This window comes from Muntiacus reevesi, chromosome X (assembly GCF_963930625.1).
Source record: "Muntiacus reevesi chromosome X, mMunRee1.1, whole genome shotgun sequence".
NCBI classification, from domain to species: domain Eukaryota; kingdom Metazoa; phylum Chordata; class Mammalia; order Artiodactyla; family Cervidae; genus Muntiacus; species Muntiacus reevesi.
The window spans coordinates 100879116-100899941 of NC_089271.1; the positions used below are offsets into that span (position 1 = coordinate 100879116).

The window sequence follows — 20826 nt, forward strand, 5'->3', positions numbered from 1 at the left end:
TAGCACTATCTTCTCCTTCTGTCTTCAGTCTTTCCCAGCATCAGGGTCTTTTCCAGTAAGTTGGCTCTTCACATCAGGTAGCCAAAATATTGAAGCTTCAGCTTTAGCATCAGTCCTTCCAATGGATATTCAAGGTTGATTTCTTTAGAATTGACTGACTTGGTCTCCTTGCTGTCCAAGGGACTCTCAACATTCTTCCGCAGTACCACTGTACTAGTATTTTATACATAGTTGTGTATCTATTAATCCCAAACTCCTAACTTATCCCTTCCCCTGTTTTTCCCCTTTGGTTACCAGAAGTTTATTCTCTGAGTCTGTTTCTGCTTTGCAAATAATTTCATTTATGTCATCTTTTTAGATTCCACATATAATTAATATCATAGGATATTTGTCTTTCTCCTTCTGACATGTTCCACTTAGTATGATAATCTCTAGGTCCATTCATGTTTCTACAAGTGGTATTACTCCATTATTTTTCTTGGCTGAGTAGTTTTCCTGTGTGTGTGTGTGTGTGTGTGTGTGTGTGTGTGTGTGTGTGCCACATCTTCCTTATCCATTTATCTGTTGATGGGCATTTACATCGCTTCCATCTTGGCTACTATAAATAGTGATGCAATGAACATTGGGATGCCTGTATCTTTTCAAACTAGGGTTGTTGTCTTTTCCTGGTATATATCCAGGAGTGGGATTGCTAGATCATATGGTAGTTCTGTTTGCAATTGTTTAAGGAACCTCCACACTATTCTTCATGTTGAATGTACCAATTTATTGTTCAACCAACAGTGTACAAGGGATGCCATTTCTCTACACCCTCCCCAGCATTTATTCATCATAGGTTGTTTTTAATGATGGCCATTCTGTCCAGTGTAAGGTGATTCTTCTTTGGAGTTTTGATTTGCATGTGTCTGATAATTAAGAATATTGAGACTCTTTTCATGTGCTTTTTGGACATCTGTGTCATCTTTGGGGAAATGTCTATTCGGTGCTCTGACCATTTTTTGATTGGATTGTCTTTTTTCTTTTTTTTGCAGTCCACCCTTGATGATATAGATGGACCAGAAACTGTGCCTAAAATGAGTGAGCACACTTGGCCTGGGCTCCATAAAATGCTCAGCATGGATGTGTCCTGATGAGGTGCTTAGCCTCCAGGTGCTCACCCTTGCATGCTTTGTCCATGACCGTGTGAAACCCTTCCTATGTCATTGCACAGATGACTTATTGTAACCTGTGTGTTTTCGGTCACTTTTGTCTTAAGAAGGTGCATGACTCATGATAGAATAACAAGCATCATTCCAGGGACACAACTGGTCGTTCCCAGGATAGCATTCTATTCAACTAACTGCTCTTTGCTTTTTGTCTGTTAGGAGTTTCTTAAAAATCCTACTATAAACATAGTCCTTCATTTTGTAAATATGTCACACTTCTTATTTCCAAAGGAGCAAGCATGTTTCCTCCTTGGTTGAGGGTGACATTGGCAGTCCTCATGGGGAGAAATGAGTCAGGAAGAGTAGGAAACTTTCTCATAATTTTGTCCAAAACTCCACACTGCTGCTGCTGCTGCTAAGTCGCTTCAGTCTACACAGTAGGAGATAATCCCCAATCCTGTATGTAGTCACATTTGGTCAATACAGAATGAATCTGTCCACACGCTACATGCCCAACTGACATGAAAGTTAGAATATATTCAACCACTGTTTTTAAAATAATATTATTATGCAGTAGAATATATTACTTTGAGAGAAATTAACTAATTTTGTTTGGGAAAGATTACTTTGGGCTGTGATTTCTCATTTAATCCCATGATAAAAACTATGATCATCCATAGAAACGAAATCACTTGCTTAAAATCCAAAAGCTCTTCTTTGAAAAGTCAACAGGAACACAGAAACACAAGCTATGTTGTGCTTATTATGACACCGAACAACCACCCAAATAACCCAATCCAAAACTAAGGGCAGTGTTGGCAACTCAGCCAGAGAATTTTCAGCATTACTTTACTAGTGTTTGAGATAAGTGCAATCGTGCGGTAGTTTGAGCATTCTTTGGCATTGACGTTCTTTGGTATTGGAATGAAAGCTGAGCTTTGCCAGTCGTGTGGCCACTGAAGAGTTTTTCAAATTTGCTGGTATGTTGAGTGCAGCACTTTCACAGCATCATCTTTTAGGATTTGAAATAGCTCCACTGGAATTCCATCACCTCCACTAGCATTGTGAGTAGTGATGCTTCCTAAGACCCACTTGACTTCACATTCCAGAATGTCTGGCTCTAGGTGAGTGAACACACAATCGTGATTATCAGGGTCATGAAGATCTCCTTTGTATAGTTCTTCTGTGTATCTTGCCATGTCTTTTTAATACCTTCTGCTTCTGTTAGGTACACAAGTCCTTGATTAATGGCCAATTACAAAAGAAGATATTTTAAAGTTCATTAATACCTTGTCCCAGAGACAAGGGAAAGAGAGGATAGTTCCATGAATTTCTTGGGCATCACTTCAAAGTAGTGTGACCAAAGTTCTGCAGGATTCCTAGAAGATATGGTGTGGAAGACACCTCCATTGCCCCTGTGGTCAGCAGCAATGTTACAAGAGCCAGAACCCCTTTCCTTCCTGCCCCATAAACACATCTTTTTGGAGATTATCCAATATGCAAAAGGACACCTCACAGCAGTGGTCCCTTTCAGACATTCCCTTCAGCCCTAAGTCACAATGCAATACTGAGGGATACCACCATGCAGCCCATCACAAGAGCCCTTCCTGTGAGAGCCCTTCCTCTCACAGAAGGAATCCAGCTTCCCAAAGACCCAAAGAGCCCTGGTTCATGCACCAACCCCAGGGTGCTCCTCCTGGAGCTTCGCCCTGTGTTGCTTGTTCTGTGGGACTAGGGGAGGTCCCTGCAGATTCCTTGTGTGACTCTTGCTCCTAGACCATCACTCTAGGTATGGGGGTGCCCTGCTTCTCCTTGTGTCTTCACTGCTAACACAGCCTTTCAGGGAGAAGAGGCTGTGTAAAGGTCTTCAGAATAAATGAGCCAGTGGGCAAGGGCTCAGATTATTTGTTGGCTACTTCCGTAAATAAGCCAGACAAACCCAAATAAACAGATAACTTAGGTTTTGAGAGTGATATCCCAAAAGCGCAGGAACATGAATTCACTATGATCACCTTGATTATAATCTAAATCTTCCCCCATCAGTATTGCTGCTAAGTAAGCTCAAGTTTGCAAAACAGTTCTAATTTACATTCCAATGTATCCCCTTCTGGGTCACAAAACAAAATGGAAAACTTCCCCATCTCTTTTACAAAAGAGCAAAACTCCTGTACTTGAACTCGGTAACTACAAACACATTTTGATCCTCATCATTCACAAACTAAGACATTACATGTTATTTAACCTTCTATTAAACTATCAGAGTTTGAAATGTTTCTAAAGAAAGCAGAGATGAATCTCCATGTCATCATAGAAAAAAAGAACCCAAAGATGCTACACACCAGTTCCCCAAACTTGCCCAGGCCCTCACTTCTGAGAAGGCTGACCACTCCCTCTTCAATGACAGAGGGAAGGATCACCTGACTCCTGCTCTGGCTCAGGCGCCCTCTTCCTCCTCCCTTGCAGCCTCTGCAGACAGGGGTGGGAAGGCCCTCAAAGCCCTTTGTTTGACCCTGAGCACACATGCCATGACTTGCCACTTGCTGGTCTCCAGATAGGCCCAGGGATCCCACAGGAACTCATAGCGGGCAGAGTGACTGCACTCCCCGGGTGCAGAGGAGGCCAAGGGGGATGCAGCCTCCCCGAACTCAGCCCCCAAGAGCTGAACCTCCACCGCACCCTGGGCTTCGCCTGGGTCCTGAAGGTCTTCCTCGTGCCTGCTTGACTTGCTCAGCTCACTCATCTCGACCATGAGTGTGTTGCCTGTGATGAAACCACAGACAGGGGTGAGGCAGGGGACAGATGGGTACCACAGGTCTTGGCTGAAAATCACACCCGGGATGGTCTGACACAGGCCACTTAAAAACCTCCTATTGAGGGGTCCCCTCAGTCCGCCCACAGGGTCCTCAGTCCTCCCTCAGGGTCCTCACCTAAACTCCTTCAGAACCTAAGAATCTCCTGTCCAATCTCTGAGGCCCCGCCCCTTACATCACATCTCCAGTGTTGCTAGACCCTGTGCCCATGCAGCCAGCAGAGTCGCCCCAGGCGGAAAGCGGGTTCCAGGATCTGTGGGGTTGCCTGTGCCCTCTGTCAAGGTCCTCATCTCGAGCCCTGGCAGATCTAGGGATGCCCCTTGTGTTGACCAGAGACAGGGCCCTCACACCAGGCCATCACTGACCTGACACTCTCAGGGGGAGTCTGCGGACATGACTTCAGGGCTCCAAGCCCAGGGCTTCCCAGAACTGAGATGTTGCCCTGACATTCCTCAACCCTCCTCCTGCTCTTCACTTTGACTCTCAGCAGGTCTGGGTACCACACTCGTACCCCGACATTGCTCCCCTTAGAACCAGACCCTCCCCAGCTGGAATCCCTGAGAGGCAAGCAGGAGTAGGGCGCTCATTACCACAATCCTGCTGAGGTCTCCCAGGGCTGAGAGCATTGATGACCTTGATGTCCTGGTGTCCCAGTCGTCCCCTCAGGGTTCCACCTTGACTCTTGACACAGCTGGTCTCATTCACTCTGCTGACCTGAACACGGGCACCTGACCCAGGCCCTCACTTCTCCCTTCCCATCAGGATCAGTGATGTCACATCTGGACATCAGGATGCATGGTCCCCCAGGGCTGTCGGGAGGGTGGCACATGCATCCCCTGGGGACCCTCAGTCTCCTCTGGTCCTCACCTCGTATCTGGGTAGGACGTGTGCACCTCCCTCTGCCCACCTTTGACTGTGCCCCAAAGACCAAGCCTCTGAATCCCTGAATTCACTGAGGAAGTAAGGGGGCTTGGGGTCTCAGCCTGACAGCCCAGACGGGGCCCCCAGGAGGCCCAGGAGTGGTGGAGTTGTGTTCTATGGGGCCCTCTGTTCCGGGGTGCCTGGACCCCCTCATCATCTCTCAGGATGGTGCCTCCTTAACACTTGAGAGAAGGCTGCAGTCCCAGCACAAATGCTGGATGGGAGGCTGCTGCAACCATGACAGTCAGGGACCACTCACCTTCCCATGGGGCCCCTCAGGAATCACCACACTTGTAAAGTTTTGTATTAAAGATGTTTTAGCCAAAGACAGTGACGAGTGGCACATGAGTTAGCAAGAATTCAGCAGCCTGGAGATGGCCATGGCCGCACATAGTGACTTCACACTCCTCCTCTCCGGGGTATCCCCAGGGTCGTCTCCTGGTGGCTCTCTTTCACTGGTCTACCTGGATGTCCCCCCACCATGGACCCTTCTTGTGCAGAGTGGCCAGAGGGGTCTTGGAGGCCACGAACTCCTTTGTTTTGGATTCTAAGTCCCCACTGCTTGGGTGACCTTAGACTCTTCTACCAGGAAGGAGAGGCATTCGGGAGGAGGGTGGGTGGCTGAGCTGCTGTGCCCCTGGGGCCCGTGAGGGCCAAGGATTCAGCCTCACTGCAGTCCAGCCCAGCCCCCATGATGGCCTGGCTGACCCCAGCCCCCAAAACTTCCCAGAGCACTGCTCGAAGATCAGAGGTGCTGCCTGAGTTAGACATGGGCATCCCCATGTTTGCTCAGGGCGGGGGCATGCAGAGCTCATCGTCTGGACGGTTTGCATGGGGCCTCAGGAATCCCTTGGTTGGGACCTCAGACCCTGGAGATGGGGACATTCCCTCCGTTTCCAGAGGCTCAGCGGATGGCTGAGCACCTTGCTGCCCATTCAAAGGCCTTGTTTGTGGTGCTGGGCATGGACAAAACCCAGGCCATGGTGTCTCATCAGTCTCCCCTGCCAGTTAGTAACTCGACTCGTCCCAGGGCCCTTCCTCATGACAGTTCCCACAGAGTCCCAGGCGGTTCCTCCAGCAGAGAGCTGGCACTCCAGACCACCGCCAAGTTTGCTCTTCACAGGTTAAGCCTTGTTTCTGTCATCCAGTAATCAGATTCTTCCAGCCTCCCCACCTCATCCCTGTTTGGCCATGGCACCGCCCTTTGTGAAACGACAGAGCAGGGGAGCCCAGGGGACGAAAGAGCCACTGAGGACCCAAGATGAGCACTTGGCCGAGGGAGGCTCAGGGAGAGCTGGTGGGAAGTGAGTTGGCCGTGGATTCCCGGCTCCCCGGGGTCTGCCCTATTGGGCCCCCAAAGTCACCCTAAGCTAGCTGGAGCACCTGTGAGGCAGGACCCCTCTCTGAGACACCCTGTCTGGTTGAACTGCGTTTCCACTCTCCTCGACAGTGTTGCCTGTGCGGCTTCAGGGACAGAACAAAACCCATGCCTTTAGAGCCACCTGGCCTCTCCTCGGATGACCAGGGCATGCCTGGGGCTCGAGATAGCTTGACTGTCCAGGGCCAGCCCATAAGGGCCATGCTCCCTCCCTCCAGTCTTTTGTGACCTTACGCTGCCGCCTCTGCCCGGCCCAGAAAGACCCATGCTTAGCCACTTCACTCCGCAGACATCAGTTGAAAGCTACCAAGGACTGAGTGGGGGGAGTGATGTACCCCATGGGTCTCTTTGGATGTCAGGCAGCCTTGGCTTTGTAAATAAAAGTTACCTTTTGTGACAAGCAGGTGACTTGAGATTGCAATCAGCACATCTCCACTTTATAGATTGACAGGTAAGCAGGTGCCACACATGCTGAGATTCCTGGGAATGTGGTTTTTAAAAGCAGCATCTTAACGTAATTCCAGGTCAGGTGGCATACGGAAGTCAAGACAAAAAAATCAAATGAAACCTTCTGAAAAGGTAAGGTGTTCACCGGACAGCGAACCTTCATAAGGAGCTGTGTTTTGACTTGGAAGTGAGTAGCTTGGTCAGGCGTCATGGCAGCTCAGTGCTGGGGCTGACAGAGGTCTGGCCTGCACCGCCCTGTGCCCTTTCTCAGGGGCCTCCTCTGCCTGCACCAGACTGCCAACAAGGAGACCCAGACTTTTGGTTTTGGTGGACTGGTGTGCGCGCTCTCCCCTCTCCTGACCTTAGAGCCCTTGTCTCTGCAGCATGACCCTGGAGGGCTCTTTGCTATGCTCCTCAGGACAAACACTCTTTTAAGAGAAAGCGTGTTATAAAATGGACACCCCAGCAAGCAAAGGGTGCTGAGGTGTGACACCCTTGGAGTGCTCAGCTGAAAAGGGAAACGAAAAGAGAAACAAGAAAATGTCACCAGATGCAGGCCGTGCAATTAAGCCAAAGCTCGGGCCTGCTGTCCAGACACCAGCGAGTCCCCAAACTGAACACCCGCAGGCCTCGGACAGGGACCACAAGCTCCAGCCCTGTGCATTGCAGGACAGGAAGGGATCTTTGGGGGCCCCCGACAAGGGCAGGCTTAATTTCTCCTCATATGTCAAGTGAGGAGCCTCCTGGACAGTGTTCCTTTTTCCATGGAGCCACTCCACCAGGCTCTTGTCAAGCCCTTGATGGGTCTTTTCAATGAGTGGGTGCAGAGCATCTGAGGGGCTTCCCTGAGTGTGTACAAGGTACCCACATTGTGCTGGAGGTGGGCAGGCATATGTCCTGCCTTCCGAGCAAGCAGCTGCCTGAGGGGACTCAAATGTTCAGGCAGGCCCAGGATGGAGGCGCTGAAGTCCTGTGCTGGGTGGGAAATCCCTTGTGTTTTCAGGCTCCTTATTCCATGGAGTGTTCTGACGCCAGGACCGCCTCTATCTGTCTCAATAGGTTGCATATTTGGGGTCCTCTAGGGGTGAACCTGAACACCGTGGGGATTATGGGAAACAATGGCTGGAGTTTATGGGAAAGAGCGACTGCCTGAACAGCAATAGAAGGGGTTCTGGGCCTGAGCCATGATAGGCATCCAGATGGCGCACAGAGGTGCCAGCATGGCCACTGGGAGCTGCCCAGGAAGCAGGCTGAAAATCTTGGTGGGCACAGTGTTCAGGCCCACCACCACCACAGGAGGAGGCATGTGTTCAGGAGGCCAGGTGAAGCAGAGCCACGGGCACATGTAAAATCGGGAGAGGCCACATCAAAATCTGGATTTACAGCTCAATTAAAAAGAAAAAAAAGTTTCGGGGGGAACACTGACAATACTTGGCCCCTGTGCTGGGCCAGTGTTTCTCCTGGAGCTGGGCAGTTTTATTCATTTTATCAGCCAGCGAGCTCCCACCAGCATCTGTATTTGTGTGTTCCTTTTGTCTTTCCCTGCTCCACAACCTTCTGTTCTGGCCACAGAATGACCGTATTGGGACTTCTCATATAGGACTGTACTTCCAACTACTGGGTTAGCGGTGCAGGCAGTGACTTTCCCCTCTCTCTCCTATTGTTAGCTTTTCTACGAAGCCTCCTCCCAGTCTGCCATTCGTATCTGACCTTACTCTTCAGTGTCTCTTCTGAACCTTGTTCAGATCTGAGCAGGCAAACTTCACACCTGCCTCTGCCCTAGGTATTTGCATACGTTCTATGGCCTCCACTAGACTCTCATGATGATTTCTGTCTTACTGATTGCCACCTTGACTGCCGTTCCCCCTAGACACCCTGTACATAGTCAGTTCAGTTCAGTCTCTCAGTCGTGTCTGTTTGCGACCCAATGGACTGCAGCACGCCAGGCCTCCCTGCCCATCGGCAACTCCCAGAGTTAACTGAAACTCATGTCCATTGAGTCGGTAATGCCATCCAACCATCTCATCTGTAGGTGCTTAATACTTAACATACTGATAGTCCTGCTGGCTTGGCCTGATGCTAAGGAAGGAAAGTTGCTATCAACATAGGAATAGATTCAGCACAGAAAATCATGGTACACTAACTCAGAGGAGCAGTGACAAGTGAAGGAATTCAGCAGCAAAGACCATGGGAAAACACTCCTTGCTTGAACTGAGGTAAGCCTGTTGAGAGATATTCCCATTCAGAGATATTTCACAATGTGGCTCAGTGGTAAAGAATCTGCCTGCAATGCAGAAGATGAGGGTTTGATCCCTGGGTCAGGAAGCACCCCTGGAGGAGGAAATGACAACCCACTCTAGTATTCTTGCATGGGAAAACCCATGGACAGAAGAGCCTGGAGAACTGCGGTCCATGTGGTCACAAAGAGTCGGACACAACTGAGCGACTGAGCATGTAGGGTCTCACTCAAATTGGAAGTGACCTCATTCCTTGCAACAGCAATGCTCTCCTGACGGTGGCTGATCAATGGCGTGCTGGCAGCTGGAGGAGTGATAGGTGGTCTGGCCTGTGCAGTCAGTGCTTGCAAGTCTGACGGTCACGTGTTCTGACAATCCCATGGGCAACGTGCTACTTCCCCTTCCCACTAGAACAGGCTAGACTGCAGGGTTGATGTGCAGAGCACAGAAATCACTATTTATTGGCTGTCTCCACCTGTGAAACCACCTGGAGACTAGGGAAAAGACCACGAACAGACGTTTGGAGGTGGGATGGGGGCTGGAAAGAAAAGACCTAACTTCTATTTTCCTTTAAACCACTAAGATCAATTTTTCTCTGCGGTCCTTGCTCTTTAGTCATGAAAAAATTTCTTCTCCAGAATGAATGAAATCACGCTCGTAAGGAATTGAGAACAACTCTTGCTAGGTGACTAACTAACTGGAGCTTCTAGACAGTCTCCACTGAAGAAATCAGGCTCGATACTTCTGACTATGTGTTTGTGCTAAGTCATTCAAGGACTGTAGCCCACCAGGCTCCTCTGTCCATGGAATTCTCCAGGCAAGAGTACTGGAGTGGGTTGCCATTTCCTTGTCCGCGAGATCTTCCCAACCCATGGGTCGAACCTGCATCTCTTATGTCTCTGGCATTGGCAGGCAGGTTCATTTCCACTGGAGCCACTTGGGAAGCTTTTATTTTATGGGCGGTAGAGAATTAAGCAGCAGAGTGACATGATCACACCTAGGCTCTCTCATCCTCCTCAGTTCCTTTTTTAAGTGGGATTTGGATCTGTTTTCTGGGTATGAGAAAGGCTTAAATGTTCTCAGTTTGCGATGTACTTATGAATACCTCAAAAGAAGGGCACCATTTAAACTCCCATCTAAGATCAACCATTTGCTCATTTTGACATCAAGTTGCTTCAATAAGACACACTTTCAGTTCACCTGTGTTCTCTATATTCTTTCAGATCAAACTCAATCCAGTGACTGCTCGACATCATGGCCCCAACTCATGAAAGCATGAAGTATTGATGAGGAGCTGAAAACATCAGCTGAGCATCGTCATTGTGTCTGATGGACTCTCTAACCTATGGTCATGTGCAATATTGCATTTGCATCTGAATTTTGGTCGTAGGCCTATTTTTGTGCTTAGGTTTCTATCACCTTACTGTCTTGACCTCTCTGTTGCTAGAAGGGTGGATTTGCTAACCAAACACAGTCTCAGGTCCTTTGGACTTACGCAAAAGTGAAACAGAATTACTCAATACTGGTTTCATACACTCACTTTTGTATAATAATGGCAGGAAGGCCAGGCCTGGAATTCAGACTGTGCAGGCACTTGTATCTTGTGTACTGACATTTAACACATACACTATCAGGGAATGGTCAGAATGTTTATGCTGTTAGAAGAGTCAAAGTTCTCTGTATCTTGAATGTGCCACAGTATATGTTAGGAAAGGCCTGGGTTTTATACTTCTGGAAGTCATCAAAATATTGTATTCCTCCAAACCAAAATAGCATTCCTATTGTGTCTGGTTGGTCAATTCATTCTAAATGCCACTTCTGTTCTCCCAGCACTTGGAGGACATGGGCTCAGCTTGTCATTCTATGAGGAACTCTTTCTTGTCACCATTTTGTTCTATCACAGCAGTGATCAGATTTTCATGAAAAAAAAAAAAGTGGATGTTTTAAACCTACCCATGTGCTCAAACAGTTCTGTCTCTCTTGGCTGTGTGTCAGGCACCTCTCCACAGATGTTTGCAGAGATGTACTTGTGTCACTGCTCCCGTTTGTGTTTATGGTCGTGTTGACCTGTTACGTGTACTGAGGGCCAAATAGAGTTGATCCATCCAGATTGCAGGAGCCATGAGTAAGACATTATTTAGCAAACACTTTCTGATCTCCCACTGTGTGCCAAGGCCCATGGTGGACACCAGGACCACAGAGCATGATAAGTAACCCTGACCCAGAGGAGCTCACAGTCTTGGTAGCTTAGTTGCTGCTAACTTTTGACAATTCTTCAGATTTCTGATAAAGATGGTTCTGACAATTTCTGTTTTGAGTTTTATTATATTTCTGAGGTTCTAAAGATTTTCTTCTTAGAAAATTTCAAAACGTGATATCCATTCTCTAATAGCTGTAGTACTATAAAGGTTATACATTTCATCAGGGGTGAGTTGGGTAGTTTGTGAATTTTGAAGAATTTTAAATTCCACTTAAGTTCCTGAATTTATGTACTATACATAGATTTGTTCTTAGTGTTTACTTTTATCCTTCCAACATCTTTGGTGTACAGGTTGTAGAATTGTAGTAATAGTTCTTCATTTCTGATATTAGCCATTTGTCTTCTGTTTTTTAGATTTTGAATATCTGGCTAGAGTTTTATCAATTTGGTTGATCTTTCCAATGAACCAGTTTTTATCCCATGACTTTTTTTTCTTTATTTTTGATTTCAATTTTTTTCTCTTCTGTTTTTGGTTTGTTTTTTTTGCAGATTGCTTTGGGGATAGCTTTTTCTTTTTCCATGTAAGATTTATGACAAAGGTAACTACGAAAGGAGATGACAGGAAGAGTTCTTAATGACCAATCCGAGAACAATTTGAAAATAAAAATATATAAAGTTGTATTGGATTGTAACCCAACATGTAATAAAGATACCATGATTCCATACTGAGAAACAGAAATAATTTCTTAATTACACAAACAAGGATAGGCAAGTGTTCCACACAGTAACATTCCAATTTATGCAGACATTCCCACTTGTAGAAAGGGGAGCATAACTCCTCACCCCTGAGGCATGGACTGCACATCGTGACTTTCTTCCAAAGAGGACAGGATAGAAAGGGGGTATAAAACGATCACTTTATCACATAGACACATGACAAGCACTACCTCAGCCACATGATCAATGAGAGCATCATCAGTGATCAATTGTGCTAATAGTATACACCCTTGATACAATGTGATGAGAATAGGATTTTACATCTGTAAAATTCCTCCCCCGAACTTGTAATCCCAGGCTAGTCAAGAGTAAATTATCAGACAAATATCAGTCAAGGGACATGGTACAAAACATCTACTGAGTACTCCTCAAAAATGTCAAGACCATCCAAAACAAAGAAAATATAAAGCTAAGAGGAACCCAAGGAGACATTACAAGTAAATGTAGGGTATTTTCCTTGCCAGGATCCGGGAATGGGTAAAACCTACAGAAATCTGAGTGAAGTATGGGATTTAGTTGATAATAAATAATGCATCAATACTTCCTCATTAATTGTAATAAATATATCATATTACTGTAAGATATTAGGAATAGGGGAGACTGGGTGAGGGGCATAAGAGATTTCTGCTATTTTCACAATATTTTTTTTTTCAAATCATAATGGGTTACAAGGGTTAAAAGGGTTACAAAGGAAAAGGTGAAAATAAAGACTATTTTCAAACTAAAAAAGGCAAGGAAACTTTGGGCAACACATGCTGAGTATGAGAAAAAAGGAAATAGAAAGGAAACCAAACACAAGCACACGGAACCTGTAAGTGTGAAACAACCCTTGCTAAATTAGCTTCAACTTTTCCTCTCCCTTAACATCAATCCCATATAATATACTCACCGGACCACTTCCACCACAGAAACATCTCTGGATCCACTATTTTTCTCAAGTCCCACAAACACTGCCCTAATACAACCTCATAGATGTTTTGCCTGGATGTGGCAAAAGCCACCAACCGAGGCCAGGGGTCGACCTGGAACTCCATACTTGCTCAAAAACCATTTTAAGACGTCTGCCAATATTATTTGCCACAGAAGTCTGTCAAGATCAAGGCAGGGGTCAATGTCTTGCCAGGGATACAAGGGTCCAGAGCAACCTTTAGTTGTGCATACATGTGAGTGCTCAGTCGATCAGTCATGTCTCACTCTTTGCGACACCATGGACTGTGGCACACACCCCTCCACCCCATCTCCTCTGTCCATGGGATTTCCCCGGCAAGAATAGTGGAGTGGGATGCCTTTTCCTCCTCTAGAGTACCTTCCCACCCAGGCATTGAACTTGCATCTCCCACATTGCAGGCAGATTCTTTAACACTGAGCCTCCAGGGAAGCCATGAGGAAACACAGGGACTTCTCAGAGGAGCAGAACACTCACTGAGAATCCTTAACCCAAGGGTGGTGCCTGTCCAATCTGTGATGCCCTAGGAAATATCAGCTTGGGAACAGGGTGGTGTGTGTCCACACAGAGGCTGCTGCAGAAGATGCTGTGTCCTGGAAATGACCTCCAGATAAGTCGGTGGGGGCGGGGGACAGTTTGGGCCTCCTTGCAATCAAAGGCCTGAGGTTCTTCTGTACCCAGAGCAAGAACCCAACCACACTTAACAGTCATATCCCATAAGGCGCATGAGGAGTACCTGCCATGAGAACTGTCACATATACATCCTGGCGTGCCCCCTGGGGCTGTGTTCCCAGCCTTGGCGCCAGAGCACAGATGTCCTCATGGAGACCGGGGTGGCAGTTCACCTGCAGTGACCTCTGCTCCCCACTACGTCTCCCGGCCAGCCCCGGGCAAGTCTGATGGGATCTCCAGGGGCTTGCTGCTTCCATGTCTCTAGGGCTGTTGACCATCTTTACAGCCCGCACCCTTGGGACCCAGATTCCTCTCCTGCCTGGCTCCTTTCTGAATCCTCACTGAAGTCTGCGACCTCTGGCGCTTGGGTGAGTGTCCTCCCAGGCAACCGCTAGAGCTTGACCTCTGCTCAAACAGCCTGACTGGGGTCACCAAAGTCCTAGCAGGCTCTGCGGGTGGCTGACCATACACCCCTCTGCCTCTAACACTCAGGCTCAAAAGCCAGGAACTCACAGTTACATTCAAAAGAACCCGAGCTTACTCCAACACCCTCTGCAGGGATTCCACAGGGAATGAAAGGTCTGATACACCTCAGGACCTGAGAGATGTGCCCCACACTTCCATGGCAATGACTACTGCTGACCTCTCACAAGACTTGCCCAGGGGCTGCTTCAAGACCTGCTGGTTCCACCTAAAGCACAGTGGAAGGGGATGCTGCTATGGGATTTGCAAATAAAGTTACACACATGAGGTCATCAGGACCAGGGCCTAATCCACTCTCAGTGGGGCATGGGGGGTGGGGGGTGAGAAGGAAAAAATCCAACGCCAGGTTCTGGGGGAGAGGGGGCACTGTGGGCAGCAGGGGTGGGGGGCATCGGGGCTGGGCCTCATGAGGAGGAAGCCCCCAAACCCAACAGGGGCCTTTGGCAACTGGCTGCTGCCCTCGTGATGGACACTGACCACAGCCCAGAGGGTTCTGACAGAGAAGCTCGTGGGGGCAGGGGCAGGCTGTGGGTCTTTTGTGCGGGTGGGTAGAATCCCTGCAGCCAATTCCCTGTGGGGCAGCCTCTCAAGGGTCAGAGGTGAGGGATTTTAGTCTCTGGAAGAGGAAGCACACTCGGAGTGGTCTGTGTCTGTGTGTTGTCCTGACTTGGGGATTAACCCCCAGGTGCCCGTGCCCCTTCAGAACAAATGGTCATTGACAAAAATGCTTCTGCTCAAAATTCACTGGACCCAGGTCACCATATGACCCTTCCTAAATGAAGAGGCCTTGACAGGGTCGTGTCCCCATGTGTGCAGGGAGAGAGGAAGACAAGAGGTGTCTGAACACCTGACATCTCTCCAATTCCACACTGCCTAGCAGATGCTCCACAAAGAGCAGTAGTTAAAAATCTCCTTATTTGGGGGGAGGAGAGTCTGAGCAGTTCACATGGGTCTTGAAATTCTCCATCTTTTTCAAGCATCCACTGACTATCTGGCAGCTGCCATATATGTGACCAGAATCACATCACCTGTTCACCTTGTTGTTTGACACTCAGCATGGAGAGCTGCCCGTTCAGCCGCCTGCACCCATCCACACCCCCACTGCAGTGACCTCACCATCTCCTTAGGCCCGGAAGTTGGTCCTACCTTTTCATGCAAGGCACAGCCTTAACTTGGGTCTCTGCTACCTCCACACTACTAAACCTGCCTGAACCCAGGGATGCTGGCAGATGTTGCATCTTTACCGCCTACTACTTATTTCTCGTTTATTCGCATCTCAGAGACTTTCCCTCTCCCCTGTGGAAATTGTTTTGATTTCAGGACACCTCAGAGAATTGGCAGCTTAATTAAAAATGGAATAGAAAACCACTCAGAATTGCTGTTCTGTGTTTTCCTCTCAGAGAATGTATATCAATTTCGGTGTTTGTGTGTGTTTCAGGGTAGAGAGCAGTGTCTCCAGCTGGGTACAGCTCCCTCAAAATTCCAAGGATTCTTGTCACACAGCAGGTCCTGTCCACTTTTGCAGCTTCTCTTCACTCATTTCATCCAAATGAAATCTAGACCATGCTCACATGTGAAAATCATAAAGTCCAGATGACCAAAGAATCTGTTATTTCAATGTACTTGTTAATCAGCTTCCCAAGGCAGAGACAAGAGGGCTAGCACAGGGAATACTGGCCATATACCAAACAGCAAGATTCACATTTCTCTAGGTTTCCTAGCAGATGGTGGATAGAAAACACCTATTTCATCCCTGTGGACAACAGCTATGGGAAAAGAGCCAGGACCCCTTCCTGCCTGCCCTAGAAAGAGATCTCTCTGGGGTTTATCCAAAAAGCAAAAGGACACCTCACAGCAATGATCCATTTCAGAGATTCCCCTCACCCCCAAGACAAACCTCATGTGACTGCGGATCCTGGACCATTGCTGTAAGTGTGGGGGTGTCCTGCTTCTCCTAGTGTCCCCACGGCTAACATGGCCTTTCACGAAGCAGAGAATCTGTACATGTCTTTGGAATAACTGAGCCAGTGAGCAGGGGTCTCAGATAGTCTGCTACTTTTTTTAATAATCCAGGAAAATTCAATTAACTGAGATCATTTAGTTATTGTGAATGACAGACAAGAAGGACAAAAGCATGAATTCACTATGATTCCTTTTATTATCTAATTCTTTTCCATTCAATACTAGTGCTACGAAAGTTCATGTTTTCAAAACAGTTCTAAATTCTATTCCATTGTATTCTGTTCAAGACCACAAAAAAAAATGGAAAACTTCCCAATCTTTTACGAAACAGCAAAACTCAAGTTTTTGAACTGAGTAACCACAAATACACTCGGACAATATCACTCACAAAGCCAATGAAGCTTCTTCAGCCTTCTCTGAAATCAAACTTTGAAAGATTTCTAAAGAAAAAAGAGACGAATCCCCATGTCATCATAGAGAACAGGAACCAAAAGATGCTACACACCGGTTCCCCCAACTGGCCCGGCCCTCTCTTCTGAGAAGGCTGACTACGGCTTCTTCAATCACAGAAGGAAGGATCAATCTGGCTGCTGCTCTGGCTCAGGCCCCCTATTCCTCCTCCCTCGAATCCTCTGCAGGCATGAATGGGAATGCCCCCAAAGCCCTTTCCATTACCCTGAGCGTAAATGACATGACGTGCCACTTGGTGGTTTCCACATACGCCCGGGGACCCCACAGGAACTCATAACGAGCAGGGTGGCTCTCAGGCACCTGCTGGTACCTCAAGTATCCCTCCTGCACCCATACTTGGGTCAGAAGCTCCCTGGGCTCCCCAAAGATACAGTGCTCCCTCCCAACATACACCCCCATCCTGCTGAGTGCTCCCCAGACTGCCTCCTCAGGGGCCGGGTCTCCAAACCGCATGATCACGCTGAGGACCAGCACCAAGAAGCCGGCCTTGGGCAGGCCCTCCCCATCCCTCAGCATCTCATCACAGGTGAGGCCCAGGGTGGGGACCAAGATGTAGGTGTGCTCCGCTGGGTCCACCTCCTTCACATCCACGCCAAAGACCAGCTGCAGGCACTCTGAAACTTCACTGAAGACCACCGGGAAGTGCTCCTGGTTATCCCTGAGGACCGTATCCAGCATTTCCGCCTGGGAGGTCAGCTCCTTGGCTCGATACTTGAGGAGCAGGAACTTCATCAGGTTAGCCATCATTCTATCCAGAATTTCTTGGGGCAAGGCCTCCACATTAGCTGAGGAGGATGCTAGGGCATAGGAGGCTAAGTGGAATGCAGAATCCCCCACCTCAGCCTCCAAGAGTGGCACCTCGACAGGGCCCTGGGCCTCGCCTGCGTCCTGAAGGTCTTCCTCGGGTTTGCTGCACTCACTCATCTCAACCACGAGCACAATGCCTGAGGTCAAACAAGACACGGAAGTGAGGCAGAGGTACAGATGAGGACAAAGGGCCTTGGGGAGAGAGGAGCTGTGAGCAACCTGGGCTAAGAAACGCATCCTGGATGGTACGACACAGGCCACTTACAGCTCTCCCCTTGAGGGGTGCTCTCAGTCCTCACAGGAGCGCTCCTCCTGGGAGGCCAGTCCCCTGGCTACCCGAAGGAGGAAGGGAGGTGGCTCCCCAGGCTGCGGTCAACACAGACCGAGATTTCTGGGTCCAATAAATTGGAAGGAATTGGGGTCTTCTGGGGCCCCCCTCTGTTCTGGGATAGGGAGCCTCTGGTTCACTTCAGGTCACCCTCTCACCTTGACTCCTGATACTGCCTGGACCTCCTCTGCTGTCTGAACTCAGGACACAGGCTTCAGACCTCTGCCTTTGCTTGCTGGTTCCTGGAGCTCCTGTGAGAGAAATGGAGGTGACATCTAAGGGCAGTACTGTGGCACAGCCCTGCGACTTCTGTGCTGGTAGGAGGGGGCGGACACTGGGAGTACAGCCAGTTGTGTGGTGGGTCCCTTGTAGTTCTCACCTTTCCCCGGGCATGGGCTGGATTGTCCCCTTTGGGGGAGTAGAAGGAAACTCAAAACAAGACCCTGAGTAAACCAGATCTGAAACAGTCACGTGCACCCCAATGTTCTTTGCAGCAGTCTTTATAATAGCCAAGACATGGAAGCAACCTAGATGCCCATCAGCAGACGAATGGATAAGGAAGCTGTGGTACATATACACCATGGAATATTACTCAGCTGTTAAAAAGAATACATTTGAGTCAGTTCTACTGAGATGGAAGAAACTGGAGCCCATTATACAGAGTGAAGTAAGCCAGAAAGATAAAGAACATTACAGCATACTAGCACATATATATGGAATTTAGAAAGATGGTAATGATAACCCTATATGCAAAACAGAAAAAGAGACACAGACGTACAGAACAGACTTTTGGACTCTGTGGGAGAAGGCGAGGGTGGGATGTTTTGAGAGAACAGCATGTATATTATCTATAGTGAATCAGATCACCAGACCAGGTGGGATGCATGAGGCAAGTGCTCGGGCCTGGTGCACTGGGAAGACCCAGAGGATTCTGGTGGAGAGGGAAGGGGGCGGGGGGATCGGGATGGGGAATACATGTAACTCCAAGGCTGATTCATGTCAATATATGACAAGACCCACTGCAATGGTGTGAAGTAATTAGCCTCCTACTAATAAAAATAAATGAAAAAAAAAAATAAAAGAAAAACTCAACAGTCAAAAAACAAAACAAAACAGTAATAAAGTAACATGACCAGTATTAAAATACATGGCTAGTATTACACACACACACACACACACACACACACACACACACACACACAAGACACAAGCCTGAACAGAAAGTGCTGTGGGGCCCCACATGCAGCTGCACCTGCCCAGGTCCTCGCGAGTGTCCTAGGCTGCGGAGATGCTTAGTCCTCAGCTCCTCCTCACGTCCTGCCTGGCCTCCAAGCACTGACCTCAGGGGCGGGGGTCTGCTCAGCCCAACCTCGGAGTTGGGGGGTCCAGCCTCTGCCAACCTGAAACCTCTGCCCTCTGCCCGTAAAACCTCACCTCCCGAGTTCCCTAAGCCAGCGGTCAAGAAACTGCTCACCCTGCTCACCCCGTTCTGGGCCCTCCAAGACCCTCTTCCAAGGGCCAAGATCCCTCCCTGTTGGGGTCAAACCGCCTCAATCCTTCCTCGCATGGAGCCTGGACTCCAGGCAGGACTCGCCTTTCTCGCGTCCGCCATTTTGAGACCCCGCCACTTTCACAAGGCCTCCAGTCCCTCTGAGTCCCGCATGTGAGGAAGTCAGACAGACCCAGTGTGCTCTTCTCACCCCAAGGGCTCCCAGGACCGACTACAGGGAAGGGGATCTGTGGGGTTCCATCAATCCTCACTCAGGATAAACGCAGTCCTCCTTCAGGAACTTCACCTTGCCTCCACGCACGACCTGGATTCTCGCCTCTCCGCAACTTAAGCCCCGCCCCTTATACCAGGAACCCAGTCTTTTGAAGACCCGGATGTCAGGAAGACAGCTCACGACTGTGGCACTCATCCTGACCCCACAGTTGCCGTGCACTGACACCAGAGTCGGGCTTCTCTGAGGTCTCCTCTGATTAGGGGTTCAGGGTCCTCTAGTCCATTTTCAGGGTCCTCAAGGTCTTCAACCCTGCAGGGTCTGGGAATCGGCCCCCCTGTGACCCCAGCCCATATGCGATGTCCCTAGTCAGAGACCCAATGTCAGGAAGCGAGCCCATGCACTTTGGGCTCAGTGTATCCCAGGTCCAACAAGGACCAACAGAAGCTCCAGGCTATTCTGAGGTCTCCTCTGTTTAGGGTCCAGGGTCCCCTCAGTCGCCCCTCAGGGTCCTCAAATTGAAACCCAGGAGGAGCTGAGCTTTTTCCCTCTGCTCACCTGAGGCTACACCCCCTTTCCCATGTCCCCAGTTTCTCTGAGACCCAGATGTCAGGAAATGCAGCATGTGCTCATCTACCCTCTGTGCTCCCTGAAACTTGATGTGAGGATCCCGCCTCTGGTCAACACAAGGGGCATGCCCAGATCTACCAGGGCTCAAGATGAGGTTCCTGAGGGAGGATGTAGGAACCCCACAGATCCCTGACCCTGCTGTCAGCCCTGGGCCACCCTGGTGATGGGATGAGCACTTGGCAGCCTCTTCTGACACCTGCATCTGTGTCTCAGAGACATTAGGCAATTGTTAGGAGGGGCAGGGCCTCAGATGGACAGTGAGAAAGATCTTCTTTCTTTTGAGAGTCAAGGTGAGGACACCGAGGAAGGACTGAGGGGACGCTGGACCCCAGAGCAGAGTGGGCTATGGGGGGACATATGGTGGATGAACATATGCTGCATTTCCTGACTGGGTCTGAGAGAGACTTGGGACCTGGTATGTGGGCTGCCTTCCTAATATCTGGATTTCAGACTGGTGTCCTAGTATAGAGAGCGGAGTTACTGACATTTGCATCTCAGAAAGACTGGGGACCTTGTGTGAGTGTTGGGGCATTAGAAGGGGGGAGGAGAGAATCTGAAGTCATACCTGGAGATAAGGTGAGGTCCCTGAGGGAAGGCTGAAAGGACCCCAAGTGAAAACTCTAGGGATCCCAAGATAAGAGTGGTAGAACCCCACAGATGCCTGCCCCTGCCATTGGCCCTGGGAGCCCTCGGGGTGAGAAGAGCACACTATGTCTGTCCTGAGTTCCTGACATCCAGCTCTGTGATACAGGGGACCTGGTGTGAGGAGCAGGGACTACAGTGGGGAGACGACAGAGCCTAGATCCTCCTGGAAGTCAAGGTGAGGACCCTGAGGAATGAGTGAGGGTAGCCAGATCTCAGAACAGAGGGGACCCTGGTAGTCCCTGAGCA

The 20826-nt window shown here is 48.9% G+C and overlaps 1 protein-coding gene across 1 annotated transcript; it reads right to left on the bottom strand.

Annotated features, from left to right (window-relative positions):
• Positions 1-3579: 3579 nt before the first annotated feature.
• On the bottom strand, positions 3580-17373 carry LOC136153789 (melanoma-associated antigen 10-like). Its single transcript, XM_065915901.1, has 2 exons — positions 16682-17373; positions 3580-3685 (listed from the first exon to the last, which is right to left on the bottom strand). The coding sequence occupies exons 1-2, from the start codon at positions 17371-17373 to the stop codon at positions 3580-3582; spliced, it is 798 nt and encodes a 265-aa protein (XP_065771973.1).
• Between the last annotated feature and the right edge of the window lie 3453 nt (positions 17374-20826).

Excerpts from the sequence above, each read along its gene's own strand:
- LOC136153789 (XM_065915901.1), bottom strand. The coding sequence starts at position 17,373 with ATGAGTGAGTGCAGCAAACCCGAGGAAGACCTTCAGGACGCAGGCGAG. Across the intron at positions 3,686-16,681 it reads GCGTATGTGGAAACCACCAA|CAAGTGGCAAGTCATGGCAT; the intron begins GTGGCACGTCAT and ends TCTGGAGACCAG.